Source organism: Trematomus bernacchii, unplaced genomic scaffold (assembly GCF_902827165.1).
Source record: "Trematomus bernacchii unplaced genomic scaffold, fTreBer1.1, whole genome shotgun sequence".
Lineage (NCBI taxonomy): Eukaryota > Metazoa > Chordata > Actinopteri > Perciformes > Nototheniidae > Trematomus > Trematomus bernacchii.
This window is the reverse complement of record NW_022987720.1, coordinates 20861387-20876182: the sequence shown is the minus strand read 5'-3', so window position 1 is coordinate 20876182 and position 14796 is coordinate 20861387. Positions and strand designations below refer to the sequence as shown.

The window sequence follows — 14796 nt, the reverse complement described above, 5'->3', positions numbered from 1 at the left end:
TGTTATTACCTATTGTAAAAAAGCAACTTTCCAATGTTTGCTAGTATTCTTTTTCATTGGGTTGCATTATATGGGAGGCTGGTTTTATAATTATAAATATGTATGTTTGTGAGTGACTTGAAGAGAGCAGTGCTTCACACACTGGCTCTGTACTGCCCTTTGTTCGATGCCAATCCTTTCTGCCAGTGACCTTTTTTATTTGTTTGCACTTTGCATTAAAATTCCTGCCGTGGTTTGGCCGTTCGATAAACAGATGGAGAGAAAGCTTACACTATAGGTTTCTCCAACAATGTTAACTGTAGCAACAGCTCACTCAGACAATTCAGTAAATACACCATCAGCTGCTCAGGGCACCTGTAAATAAAAACATCTGTTGAATATAAGTAGTTGTTTTTAGGAACCAACTGTAGTTAATTATCCCACATTTCCCAATCCCCCGCTTGACTTGCAGTAACATTAATCCACAAACAAATCTTAGAATAAAAAAAACGTTTTAATGTGCAAGTTATTAACTTCACTTTAAAAACCTTGAAAAGTTATTTTAAGCGAGCTCTGCTGCCTGACAGCTAAACTCTTTTATGACTACATAATCTCATTAACCACTGTATTCAGGTGCCACCCTGAACACCATTTGGAGCAGGCCTCTGTTGAGTCAGCACATTAATTCTTGATTGACAAAAGAGAAGCAGTCTAGCAGCATTAACTGGAATCAAGCACACTTAGCATAGTCATTTTTTAAGATCTGTACACAGCACAGTGATATTTAAAAAAAGAAAAAAAAGGCACATCGGCCACATTACATAATTCATTATCATCATCATCCAAATTCTGAACCGTCTATACAAAAATATACATACAGTATCTGTGCAGTGAAGAGGCTCACTCAGAAATACGACATTGCACTATAAAACTATCCAACAACATCCAGACATGTTTCCCACAATAGAGGCCAGATATTTTTAGGGACAAACACCATTTTTTGGACATGCTGATAGAAAATAAAAAATATCTCTTTGCTCAGTCCTGCTACAATATAAGGTCCTGCATCACCCTGATTCTTATCTGACTTCCTCGAAGCAGGAACAACAACAACAAGTGGACGGTTCTGTTGGGCGACATTTTAACCCAGGTGAGCAGAAGGCACTTATTAAGGGAACAGCTGCTGCACCCAGCGGTGGATCGCAGGCACTGCAGGCCTGGTCCTCACCAGCTCATACTGCAGCAGCTGAGCCCAACTTGGTGATCACTCTTGAAGGCAATGCTCCTGTTTGTGCTGGCTCCACCTCACACTGATTCATTACCCAGTATCAAAGGACCTGGCAGGGCGTGCACCTCAGACTGAATGGATTGTTCTAGCACGAGAGGATCTGTTGGTGATTCTGAGGCAGGTGTGGGGTTCACGGTTGGACTCTGCAGGTCAGTCTGTGTGGACAGAGCTGGCTCCACTGTCTCAACTGGCAAATGTGAAGCTACAGGCTCATCGGGTAAAGAAGAGGGCGCTGATTCAGCAGGATCTGTGTGAGGGACCTGCGCTGGCTGTGACGAATGTGTAGGTTCCTGTGGTTGTGAAGAGGGGGGAGATGTGTGTGTAGTCAAGGGCTGAGTACATGGCTCTTTTTGTCTTTGGGGCCCGAGGTGTGTGTGCAGGGTCTGTGTTTTTGCAAGCTGATCTGCAGTGGAGTAGTAAGGCAGGAATGGCCTCTCAGACGCACAGGTCCGCATGGCCAGGTATGTGTGCATTAGCAGGTGGGGGAAGCGGGAGGTGAAGTAGGAGACAAAGTCATCAGGGATGGAGCCCAGCGTCTCCTGAACCTCAGCAGGCAACTCCCGGTAATGATGTTTCTGAAGAAGGAAGAAGGTCAAGTGTTAGAAACAGATTTGTACTGTAAGACCCGAGTAGAAAACACATCAACACATTCCTACCTTGTTTCTCATTGCACGCATCAGGTCTCTGACCGAGCCTCCCTTATAGGAGCGAAATTTCCGCAGATCTGCCAAAGGAAGAGATAGACAAAAGGAAAATCATTCAACAAGGAATCGATAAACAGTGAGATGATACAACTGTCTTCTTACTTTATCCTGAATTAGCCAAACTGATCTGGCCCCTGGTGTCTGAATTACTTCAAGTGAAAGACTTTAAGGGTTGTATAACAGTCAAAAAAAGGTTGGCCAAGTATAAAACAATTCCATATTAAAAGGTAGTTGCTTGTAAATATAGAAAAACAAGAGTATAATTTGATCTTCTGTTGTTATAAGATGGAATTTAATATATTATGACCTCACATTACTCTGTATTTTGATCAAAAAATGCCCGCTCATTTCATGACTATCAGTGCCATTTTTCAAATAAACTGAGTGCAAAGTCCAAAGAGAACCAGTTGAGGTTGTGGTTTTCAGCAGGTGACGATTCTGACAGGAAGTAGCAAGCTCAGTTTAGCGAGCAATGCAACATTTTCTGGTGACAGGATATTGCATTCACTGCCACTCTGAAAGTATACCATGTCAATGCAAAACTAGCTTTAATCTGAAATACTTCATATGCGCTCAACCGAAACCCTACATTTAAGCAACATATCAAACATTATTTTAAAAAGGGGGGTACCAGGAGCTTGAATTTGACATGTTTACATTTCAGCCAGTTTCATACCTGTCTGCAGTGGCACTGTGATGTGCTCTCTCCAGTCACCCTTGACAACAGCCCTCCCTCCTCTCTCCAGCTGTCTCACGATTGGCCCGTCCAGCGGTTCCTTTTCTATTCTGTCGCTCACATCCTGCAAGCAACCACAACAAAAAAAGTGTCAGCATGCCAGACATTCTTATTCTGTATAAAGACCTCAAATCTATGATATAGCATATAAATTAAGTTCCACAGGTTCAGACGTGGCTTTAGAGGAATTCCAACCATTCTAATATGTGAGGTAAATACGTGAAGAATAGAGACAACCTAAGATTACTGTCCAAATGATATTGAAATAGCCAGCATGTACGTTGCCTTTAGGTATGAAGAAGTTTAACAATGATGAATCCCAACCAGCACAACAGAAATGAGGATTTACACAAATACAAAGTAACCTGAGAGGGAGTGTGTGTACAGATTAGTTTGTAGTAGCAAAGTACCCACATTAATCAGCCTTTAAGTGTTTTTTACAGTAAGCAGAGGAAAATATATAAACTGCAGGTCCTTCTCCAGGCTCCAGAAGAAAGGGTGTTTGAGAACGCTCTCAGCTGAAGGCCTCCTTTGGGGCTCCATGCTCATCATCTGCTCTACCAGAGCTCTGGCTACAAAGTCCTCTGAAAAAGAACACAAACAGGCTGGTTTTGATGTGCTTGCAGGGTATGATCTAACAGCATACATTGAAGAAAATGTTTGCCATAAATTAACAGATAAAAACAATCCATCAATCACATCTTTAACTTGTGATGTGGGAAATTCAAATTCACCTTGACTCATTTTTATGTATCTGCATTATTAGTAACAAAGGTTTACAAAACTGATGTAAAAAATACAGGTATATGCAGGCATATATTTTTAAAGAATTAAAAAATATATATACATAATATTACAAATACATAAAATTATCAGCAGCAAATTTAGGCTTGGAAGAAAACATGAAATGTCAAAATGATAGCTCCCTTTGATTGATGTCGTCACATTTTGTCTGTAACTGCTCCTTACAAAGCAGTTCTTGGATAAAGAGGTAGCATAGCGTAAGGTGCATCGCCGGGTCTGGGATGGTTGGGACAATGCAAAAAAATGCAGCTGATCTTTCAGCAACAATGAACAATGCCAAGGCTCCCTATGGTTCTTGGGTAATAGAGTTCAGTGCATCAGAGAGCCCATTGGACTGTAAACACCTTTGACATGGACAAGGCCAGGTTGGTCACTGTTAGAACCTGTGGGAAGTGAAAGAAAAAACATAGCTTTATTTGGTAAAAAGACATTAGGCAATAGGCATAATGAGTCAATTGGGAGGAGTCACAGATAATTTACCTTGGTGTCACTGCGGTACATGAAATCCCTGACTTGTTCCCCATTGGCTAACACGTATAGGGGTGGGGAGGGAACCCCGAAAACCTGCAGCCCTCCAAGAACCAGACCATCCAGAGCCCCATTAAGCCTGAGGGGATCACTCACCACCTGACACTGAAGACATTAAAGGTAGGGTAGGTAAGTTTGAGAAACCGGCTCGAGATCGCTAGAATTTGAAAATACACAACCGGAGAAAATCTGCCACTTCCTTACAGAGCCCCTCCTCCAACACACACGAACGCGCACATGACCAATGAGGGCACGAGATAAGTTTGTGCACAGATGGAAGGCTGACAGGCAGGTAGGCCATCCAGTTATTTTAGCCGGGCTGGCTAAAATGATTGGTCGTGCTTTTTACAGTACTACGGCTTCCACAGATGAAATTTTTTTATGGATTCATTGTCAAAGCACTTAAGATATTCATTGCTATCGGGATGTTAAGAGCGTTCCATGGAATATAACAAAAAGTGTATCTCGAGCCGGTTTCTCAAACTTACCTACCCCACCTTTAAGGACATTATTTTTTAGTTTTAGTCTAAGTATATTAGATCAAAGTAATGTCAAGAATTGAGTTGAGTCCCTTCAGTAAAGACAATTTTGTGTCAAGTAGTGGTGCAGTAAAATGCAAACTATTTGCTCATCAGCTTTCCCAATGCAAATACCACTCGTTCCTTTCCTACCTGTCCAGCCATGAAGATAACGTAACAATAATTTCCCGTTTCAAAGGTGTCGAGACTGTCCCCGTCATCCCAGAACAAGTCTCCCTGGGCCCAGCCTCCTGCTGATAGCGCCACCGTCAGGAAGAAAGGGTTTCTGCGAGAGGCTGCCGTTGTCAAAGCAGGCTCCTTCACAACAAAAGGCAGAGCAAAGAAAACAAGAAAGCTAGTACAAACAAACAAAATGTGCTCTTCTCTCCAAAGTGTTTCAGCTAGTTTTCAGCTTTAGGAAGTCAGTCAGAACACATGACAGTTATAGTTGCCATTTGATCATAGGCGCCATGTCACAGCCTAAAGTCTAAGGTGACTTGTTTGAATACAGGGTTCACAATTGTCTTTACAAAAATGAAAATGTTCAATGATTAAATTATCTAATTTTATGTTACATAAGCCTCAAACTGTATTCTGCTAAAGAGAAGGCCAATTATGAACAGGAATTCAAGCTCTTGTTTAATCCGTTTTCATTTTTTCCCACTTGGTTTATTAACAATTCATCCACAAAATGTGTAATAAGCTGCATGTTGGCACCCACCTGCTGGGGGATTATATGTCCTTCCCTCACATGGACGTTGATGGTGTCCAGGGGGGCTGCCAGGAGCAGGTACTGGCCCTTACTGTAGAAAGGCTGACCCTAGAGGGCACAACACACACATACAATTAAAGCTTGAAATACTGAGGACACTTGCAAAAGACAGGGTAGTACAACACTAAAACCATACGTTTTATAATCGCTTCTTTATTTAATATAACATTATACCGTTACTTTCCTTTCACAAAATGAACCAGGACACTAACAATAAGGAAGATCTTGGATATATTAATGAGAACTGTTTTGTTAAATCATACCATGTAAAATAATTTTAAAATAAGTTTAAATTGTCATTTTAAATGCAAGGTTCTTCAAGTGTGCTGAAAGTATCTCATTATTTATTTTAATCTGCTTTTTACCTCACTGTTCTAATCCTTTAGTTTTATAAAAAGCCTTCTACGGTTGCAAACTAGCAGTCTCTATGAACACTATGTTATCGGATACCTGTTTAAAGTCTGTCTCTGTTCCTATCAAATAAACCATAAATAATAAATAAATGACCCGATCGAGAAAGGAAAAAGGCAAACACTTAAGTCATGTGTTACTACAGAAAACCTCAAACATGGTCTTTGACAGTACACAAACAAAACATGTATTGAAGTTGAGCTCACATTGTGCAGGCTGTACCAAGTGGCAGGGGGCAGGTAAGCAGCCAGCTCTTCTGCCCCCCGCTCTAAGACTGGGCTGATGAGAAGGGAACTCCCCCACAGGAACTGTCGGTCTATGGTCTGACAGTTAGGGTCAGTGGGAAACCTAAGGAGGTAGACAAGGAAGAAAGAGAAAGATAATGTTATAGAAACTAAACCATGTTGTCTTATGTTGACAATAGGGAATCCAGAGGAGAAGACACATACTCCACGAAGAGTGGCCTGGCTACAGTGTCAGCAGAGGTGTGTGCATGATGGAAGAGTGTGTAGAGGAAAGGTAGAAGGGAGTAACGAAGGTTCAATGCACTCCGCATGGCTGCCTGGGCCTTCTGCCCAAACACATAGGGCTCCTGAGGCTGGGGGACACATAGAAACACACAGACAATGAGAAGATATAGAGTTACATCTATTCATAATACATGAAACTGATGGACTGCTCTAGACACAGTGCAAACACATTCAAGGCAAACCCTGACATCTTTAAAAACATTTAACATAAACAAAGTACACTAAAGTTAACTTAATGATTTGATGGTGTTTTTATGAATTGTCCTGTTTCCAGAAAAAGCTCTCTATAAATAAAAAAATGCATTAATGAAGCACACCAGTTAACAAACAGATATAAACATAGACTGCGAACAAAAGCAGTGTCTCTGTCTCACAGCGTTTGGCTTGTCATTGTGGTTCCTCATAAATGGGTAGAAGGCCCCGAGCTGCATCCAGCGTACACACAATTCCTCAGTGGTGTTCCCGCCAAAACCACAGATGTCCGCCCCCACGAGGGGAACCCCGAACAGGCCGAAGTGCAGCACAGCTAGAGGGGGAATAGGTTCAAAAGGTCAATCAAAAACAATTAATCCGTGACTACATTATTATTACATGTTACTTGTTAGACGCTTTTATCCAAAGCGATTTACATACTCAATACTGTGGACATTCCCCACAGGAGCAATTTGGGGTGAAGTGTCTCAGGGACACAACGACATGCTGACTGCAGTGGGGTTTGAACCTGTGACCCCCTGATCCCAACACCAAGGCTCTATCCACTGCGCCACACGCCCCCCATCAAAAAAGATTTAAAAATAATGTCTACAAAATACAGATCCCCCATACAGCCTAAATCCCACTAAATAATCACATGCATGCTTACATCAGTGACAGTGTAACAACACAATTGAATGACTTTTCAAAAGCTACATGTCCTCACCAGGGATGGAGTATCGGAGCTGCTCCCAGTCACTCCGGACGTCTCCTGTCCACACTCCAGAGAAGCGTCCGATGCCAGGGAAGGAGGAGCGAGACAGGACGAAGGGTCTCTTTCCTCGTACCTTCATGAGAGCGCTGCAGATGGCAACCATTACCGGGATGAATACAGAACCAAAAACAAAAGACATGGCCTAAATATTCTTTGGTGACCTCCAATATATGTCTTTCAATTGTTATATGCATGTTCTCAAAGAAAGGCTGTCTTTCTATTCATTTTAAACAAGCTAAACAAATACTCTGGCGACCATGCAAGTGCAGTTTGAATTTGAATGAGCTATAGCTTTAGCTCTACTAAAAGATAAAACATGAATAACGATCTTTTCAATTTGTCAAGATATTACCTTTTTTGTTAAATGTGTCAACACTGTCCTTTTAGAGCAGATGTCTTCCATAAAATGGCCATTATTACCCTTTTTGCTGCTATTCCCGTACTGTGTAACTCAAAGAGAAATAACAAAGTGGAAAAATTGGTTTTGTGCCCTAAACCTGCATTTCTTTAAATAGCCAGCAGGGGGCAACGCCTCTCTTTGCAAAAAGAAGTCAATGAGATGAAATTACCCACTTGAATTATTACCCCAGGAAACATATTAAACACCAGTTAAAAATCTTAAAAAGCTAGTTTCACACTGATACAAGATTAACATACTTCATACTGTTGTACATTTAGTAAATGAGAGGTAATTAGATTATAAAGAGGATGGCAAATGTGTGATTGAAAATCCATTACCTCAAGGTTCTTGTGTTGTTTTGTCCTATAACCTTTAGCCTGTCAGTGTGTTTTTAGCTATTGAGAGTTAAATATGACTTAACAAATTAATGTTCAGCTTCATCCTCTTGTGTCGATAATGGTTTCAAAGACTACGATGGAGACGGCCACATGGATAGGTGGAGGCTTCAGAAACTGTAGTCAACAATCTAATGGGTGATGTTACAGTGACTCTGTCCCCTTGTCCTTTCCCTGCAAAACTAGCTCGTCAAAATGCATCAGCACCACTGCATGGTCTCACCTGTGAGTGGCAGAGGCCTCCGTCAGTCCGTACATATTGTGCAGGTTGTAGTGAGAGGACAGCTTCTGCTGGGCCGACAGACAAATAGTTCTCGAGTTCAACTGGCCTCCAACAACCCCTGTTTGTATAAAAGTCAGGGAGACACACAATGAATGCAACATATTCTGCCATCAGTTATGCATTTATAGTTATTTGGATGGTGTCTTGTACAATATCTACACATCTACTTCAATGTATAAACTGACTACAAATGCCTTGAAAAGTGCTCTAAATAAAAATGTAATGAATTATTATTATTATTAAATGTAAATGTATAAAGTCTGTATTAATTTCCTGCTAGTAACACTGATCCAATACACTTACTGGGTGTGTAGGGCGGGTTCTCAAGGTCACTGTCAGGACAGCCCTCCACTGAGCCCTGCACAAAATTGGATGGTTCATTCATATCCTGGGCGGAGCACAGGGGAAATACAAGTTATTTTCTTTATGTGATTTTAAGGTGCACACAAACCAATCCACAAGATGCCTCTGAACAGAAAACCTGATATAACTGATGTCTAAGTGATAGTATCTGTGGCAAAATAAACGGTGCACTGTTTTGTTTAAAGAGGACATATTATACTACTATACTAGTATATATTCATACTTTGTGCCTCTACTGTGACATGTTGAGAAACTCCCTCTGGCATGAACTTTGGGATTTTAGCCTTTGCAGACTATTTACACGCACACAAACCTATATAACACACTACAGGAAAGGGAAACCCCAACAATCATACTAGGGCCCCTTTAAATACTCACAATCCATAGACCATCCACAGGAACTTTAGAATGAAAATCTCTGATGCAGTCCTCCCACCAGCGTCCGGTCTCTGGGTTGGTGAAGTCGGGGAAGGCTGTGGGGCCTGGCCAAACCTAGATACACAATACATACATCTGCATGACATACACACATCAAAATGGGACAGAAAAACCATACATCCCCAGAAAAAAGTCTAACCTTCCCTATCAGGATTTGTCCTGTAGAATTTTTAATGAAGACGTCTCGTTTCAGCCCATCATCAAACGGTGGGTAAGTGCCAGGGGGGCTGCTGCTGCTGATCCCAGGGTCCTGAGACGGAAACAAACGCATGACTGACAAGTTAAGAACGTTTTGCTACCATCTACTGAAAAATAACTGTAATCAGTAATGATTACTTGTGCGTATATCGAGATTTTCACTATACCAAAAACAATCAAAATAACTGATGCATGTGCTAAAGTATTGATTCATAGTTAAATCAGCATTAATAGTTGGTGAGTTATTTAAATTTAAATATGTCACACCAGGATAAGGATGTATTTCATGCCAATCTTATGGAACTCGTCAACCATCTGTGGGAGGTCTCCAAATCGCCACGGGTCAAATGTGAAAACCCTGCGTTTATTTGCATAGTCCAGATCATTCCACTGCACATCCTGGTGAAAAAAAAAGCAAAATAATCTCAATTGGAAGTCAGTATTGTCAGTATCTGAAGACGTTACAGCAGTTGGACTGATTAATTCAGTGATAATAATAATGTGAACATCATACTGTAAATGCACAGCTGTAATAATTACTCTCATTTAAGAAGGATTTACGAGTACTTTACCATGGGAAATTTTGCATTGTGCATGCGTTGTGCAACATGCCGGGTTGTATTAGATGTCGTGTAACCCCAGCGACACAGATGAAAGCCCAACGACCAATAAGGAGGCATCATAGGATAGCCTGGTGATAGATACATGGTGACAGGTAAACACATTAAGTTGCCTACATCTACACATATATCTTGCTGGTGTGTGTATACACCTATTTTTGCCACCTGAAGATGTGTTTCTGAATGTGAACACTGTAAAGACGTACCAATGACCTGAAGGTACTGTCGTATAACACTTTGAGGATCAGGACCCACAAAAATGTACAGGTCCAGGACTCCACCGATAGCCACCCAGGTGAGAGCGGGGGTCGGCTGCAACATCACCTCTGCAGAGACATTTGGATATTCAGCAATAATTATTATTCCTGAATTGTTTGGTATGGACCAAAAAGTGGCCATGGAACATGAACATTCAGATAGGTACCGATTGCATTGCTGTTGAGAAGGAAAGCTCCATGTGCCAAGCCATCCTCCTCCTGGACTATGTAGAATGGGTGGGAGCCATAGAGGTTAGCATCAGCCTGTAGAGAAAGACAAGTGTCAACATTAACAACTTGATCACACAACAGACAAAGAGGGAGTAAATGACAAAAGCTTGACCCTCTACAACAGGGGTGTCCAAACTTTTTTCACCGAGGGCGGGCCACTCACTAGAGGTATATTGCCTCATAAGTTCAGTTATAAGTTAGCAAAATCAATCAAATGTAGGTAAATTATGCGTAGTGTTGTAAGTGTTGGCAGCTCATCACTTAAAACAGAAGCCTCAGATTGATTATAATAAGGAGAAATAAGAAGGGTGTTGAAGCTTGTTATGTAAATAAGTCATTGGGCTTTTTTCTTATCAACTTAGATATGTTAGAAAATGTTTCCAACTTTAATTTACTGAATTTATTTGAAAAGTGGTCTTATTATCACATGAATACTACTGTGTAATATATTTTTACATTTATATTTCAGAAGTACAATATTAGACAAGCACAAGTTTCATTTGTGGGCCATATTCTATTATACTTTTTTAATTTGCTGAGGGCCAATTGAAAATGGTCCGCGGGCCACATTTGGCCCCCGGGCCGTAGTTTGGACACCCCTGCTCTACAAGGACAGCTTGATTTTCAAAAATTCCAAATATTTAGAGATATTACAATGTATTATTAATTATAAAGGGGCCGATTATATTTGTGCTGGAAGAGGGTAAACTTTCCATTTCACCATCATTAGAGAAAAATAAACAAAGAAGAAATATATTATTTTCCTGTTTCAGAAGTTGCTTTTTCTTCTCTTGACCCTATAGACTTGTGTTTTGAACCACTGCAAAAGACTCACGTGGGGCACCATGTCTCTGTTCCAGAGAGTGACAGAGGTCCAGTTCAGGTCCAGGAGGAGGGGGGTGTAATGCTCCCCGAGGCCGGACACAAGGGAAGAGGCCAGCGTGGTGGACAGCTGCAGGTACTGGTCAGCAAACAGCAGAGGAGCCACCGTGGTATTCATGCTGGACAGGCGGGACACAGAGAACAAACACACATGCACTACATGAAAATCTTGATTAGGGAAAACACCTCGCTGCTCATTTTGTGCAGTTGTGTTACCCATTAGTGATAAGACTACATGAGATAAAAGAACCCTCTGTGACCCAGGCTCTCAATATAAATAGTGGAAATGAATACTCTCTCTGGTCACTATTAGGTATATCTTTACAATCTAATGGAAACAAATGTAGATAGTTCATATATAGTTCAACACCGGCAAAGTACAACAAAGGGCGCAACACACTAATGAAAGTGCACTATGTTCCTTTCTTACAAATGATAGAAAACACAGACTTAGATAAATATACTTAAATAATGTAAAATAAAAAAAACGATATTTACTGAAATGTATAAGGAAGTGATCACACTACATGTAGAAAATATGACTATAATGGTGGGAAAAGCTATAATATGACTAAGTGTGAGTAAGTAGGATCTTTATATTAATGATGAGTAAGGCTTTATAGACGGTTTCTATGACGGCAGCTAAAAAATATTAAAACAGAACAGAGATACTCACATCACCCTTCCATTAGATTTCCGGCGCACTATGAAGCCAAATGGCTCCGCCTGGTATTCAGTGGTATAGAGAACATCCTGGGTATCAGCTGGGCTCTGAGGAACACCAGCTGGGAGCTTAACCTCATATCGCTGAGATGATGGGTCCTTAAACTTGAGAGAAAACAAATAATAATTTCAGTTTTTTCCAAGGCAGAATTGTAGAGGGTCTAATCCCTTAATAAATAAATAAAGGTTATTATGGACTCACCCTTTATAACAAGCCTATCTTGGCATACAACACAAAACCTATTCATGTAAGCCAGATTCAGAGTGCTTTTTAAACAACGCAATTCAAAAACAAAGAATACAAAAAGTATATATAAAATACTATATAAAAAATAGTTCACAATCAGATCTTTAGACCTTATTTGTCTACAACAAATTACTCACAAATGAATGCACTACATAATACTAGAGAAGTCCGGGTGGTACAGAGTCCATTTCGCTTTCTTTTCCAGACTTTTTAGACAATGTGAGCAAATGTAAACAGATACAAAATGTAACAACCATACCTATTTTTTGATATCTGAATTTTTAAGGGTTTTGGTGAGACATTTCATGGAAAATCAACTCTGTTAAATCATAACAATATGTATAATGCAAATGAAAAGTAAAATCCCTTTCCATGTTGCCTTTTTAAACTCAAACTACATTAGCCTACAGTCATCTATACTTAAGATGTAAATCAACCCTAGTGGGCACTGCAGCATGTCCATCATCTTATGTTTTACATGGACATTGGGTACTCACAGTGAGGTGTAAGCAGCCTGCAGCCTCCTCTGTCACTTCTAGGTGTAGAGTGGCAATGTCTTTGGGGAGATATGAAGGGGTGGCACGAGTCAGGGTGGCCTCCAGTCCTCGTGTGGTGGGGGTGAGAGGACCCATTTTGTAGCCAGGGTACAAACTGGGGTAGAAGCACCAAGGTGGTCCTGCAGAGTGAGGCAGGGGGGCATAGCAGCAGCCCCTCTCTCCACACTCTCTCTGGGTGAGCAGCCTGTCCCTGGCACAGTCAAACCGACTCTCTGGGGCCAGGGTGCATTTATCAGCTCTGGATATAACAGTCCTTGTTTCTACTGACTTGTTCTGTGGTTTTGCTGGATAATAATAACCAAGTACTGTATGTGCTTCAGTGTGCTGAGCAGAAACTGATCTAACCAGTCTGGTCTGATGAATAGACAAGTGGTTGATGTAAACACATAAAAAGGCAAAGAGCAGAAGGAGCACAGCTGCAATAAAGTGAGACAGCAGACCCATACTCATCAGAGATGTGAGGCGACAGTGCACTCAGCTCTGCTGCTATACACACCTTGTGCACCGTATGGTGTAAATAACAGAGGTGGGGAAAGTATTTAGATCTTATACTTAAGTAGAAGTACCAGGGTGTAGGAATACTCTGTTACAAGTAAAAGTCCTGCATTTAAAATATAATTTCAGTAAAAGTACAAAACTATTAGCATCAAAATAAACTTAAAGTACAGCAAGTAAAAGTACTCATTAAACAGATTGGCCCATTTCAGAATAATGTAATTTATATGTTTTGATTATAATTATTGATGCATTAAATTGTTATCAAAGCTGCGGTGGAGCTAGTTTGAATTACTTGTTATACTGCAGAGTAGCTTGTGAATGTTACTCCATGTATAAATAAAGTGTTATTTAAGTGTTGATTATATTTCACGAAATCAATCCAAATCTGCAAAGTAACTAAATGTATTAAATTAATCTAGTGAAGTAAAAGTACAAGATTTGACTCTGAATTGTAGTGGGGTAGAAACAAAGATTTGCAAATCATTTAAATACTTAAGTAAAGTACAAGAACCTCAACATTGTACTGAAGTACAGAACTTGAGTAAATCTACTCAGTCACTTTGCACCACTGGTAAATATTTAATAGTAGAGTAAGTTGTAACTATCACAGACAGCTGTCATGAATTTATAGCTTAACGATAATCACTTACACTCAGAGTTGTGTTCATGTTGTGGGCGTTGAGCTGTTGCTCATTGGCTCTGTGGCAGCTGGATTTGTTAGCTGTGAGCTAACAATTATCTATCGAGCAGTAAGTTCAGTGTCGGAGCTATTAATATTAAGCATGTGCTTCCCAGCAAACTGCATGCGCGTCCTGTAGCAAAAACATGTTGTTTTGCAAGACATCGTACAAGCAGTATTTTAGTGAAATTATTTGGTTACAATGAAATAACATGTTTGTAGAAGAGTAAACACGGCTACAATACAACTACGGCAAGCATAGAAGGACAGAAAGTGCCAAAACTTCTGCTGCTAGAAACCTTTTTCGCTTTTATCTTTATGTGAATTAACAAAAGCGACATAAAACAAAAACGTTTCAAAAATGAAAAGAACATGCATAGGCTAAAACAACAAAAGCTATTATAGTTATTTGAATCAAGTGAAGACATTAATGTAGGTAGATTTTCATTATTATTTTGGTAATATTGTTTTGTGTTGTTGAATCAATCTACAAAATGCTGTCTGAATCAACTTTATAATTTAGCACTACTTTTTTTTTTAATAATTCGATTCTTATAAAAAAGGAAATAAAATGTGCCTTTAGTCATTCATAAAACTGTTTGATGAACCAAAAACACTTGATGTGACAAAGATCTGGTAACCATGCACAGTCAAATACAACTACAGTACATAGACAACCCCATGACTTGCTGTTTATTACTGAAATCACACCCAATAACATTGACATTTTTGTATTGTATCCTAACAAGTCACTCACCTTTAGTTGTGAAAAATCTAACAAATGATTT

The 14796-nt window shown here is 40.1% G+C and overlaps 2 protein-coding genes across 3 annotated transcripts; both read right to left on the bottom strand.

Annotated features, from left to right (window-relative positions):
• Positions 1-474: 474 nt before the first annotated feature.
• On the bottom strand, positions 475-2772 carry LOC117492331 (microtubule-associated protein RP/EB family member 1-like). Its single transcript, XM_034142514.1, has 3 exons — positions 2648-2772; positions 1924-1991; positions 475-1842 (listed from the first exon to the last, which is right to left on the bottom strand). Exons 2-3 carry the CDS (start codon positions 1942-1944, stop codon positions 1285-1287), a joined length of 579 nt encoding a protein of 192 aa, XP_033998405.1. The 5' UTR covers positions 1945-1991; positions 2648-2772; the 3' UTR covers positions 475-1284.
• Positions 2773-3159: 387 nt separating this feature from the next.
• On the bottom strand, positions 3160-13473 carry LOC117492329 (lysosomal alpha-glucosidase-like). Of its 2 annotated transcripts, none has more exons than XM_034142511.1 (19): positions 12772-13473; positions 11981-12132; positions 11258-11423; positions 10359-10455; positions 10141-10260; positions 9887-10005; positions 9582-9713; positions 9256-9366; positions 9057-9170; positions 8619-8703; positions 8256-8373; positions 7190-7323; positions 6645-6796; positions 6190-6338; positions 5947-6088; positions 5279-5377; positions 4711-4875; positions 3992-4144; positions 3160-3894 (listed from the first exon to the last, which is right to left on the bottom strand). In XM_034142511.1, exons 1-19 carry the CDS (start codon positions 13279-13281, stop codon positions 3829-3831), a joined length of 2784 nt encoding a protein of 927 aa, XP_033998402.1. In that variant the 5' UTR covers positions 13282-13473; the 3' UTR covers positions 3160-3828. The 2 variants fall into 2 exon arrangements, with proteins under 2 accessions (XP_033998402.1, XP_033998403.1); XM_034142512.1 differs by having other exon boundaries at positions 8619-8673; positions 12772-13472.
• Positions 13474-14796: the final 1323 nt, after the last annotated feature.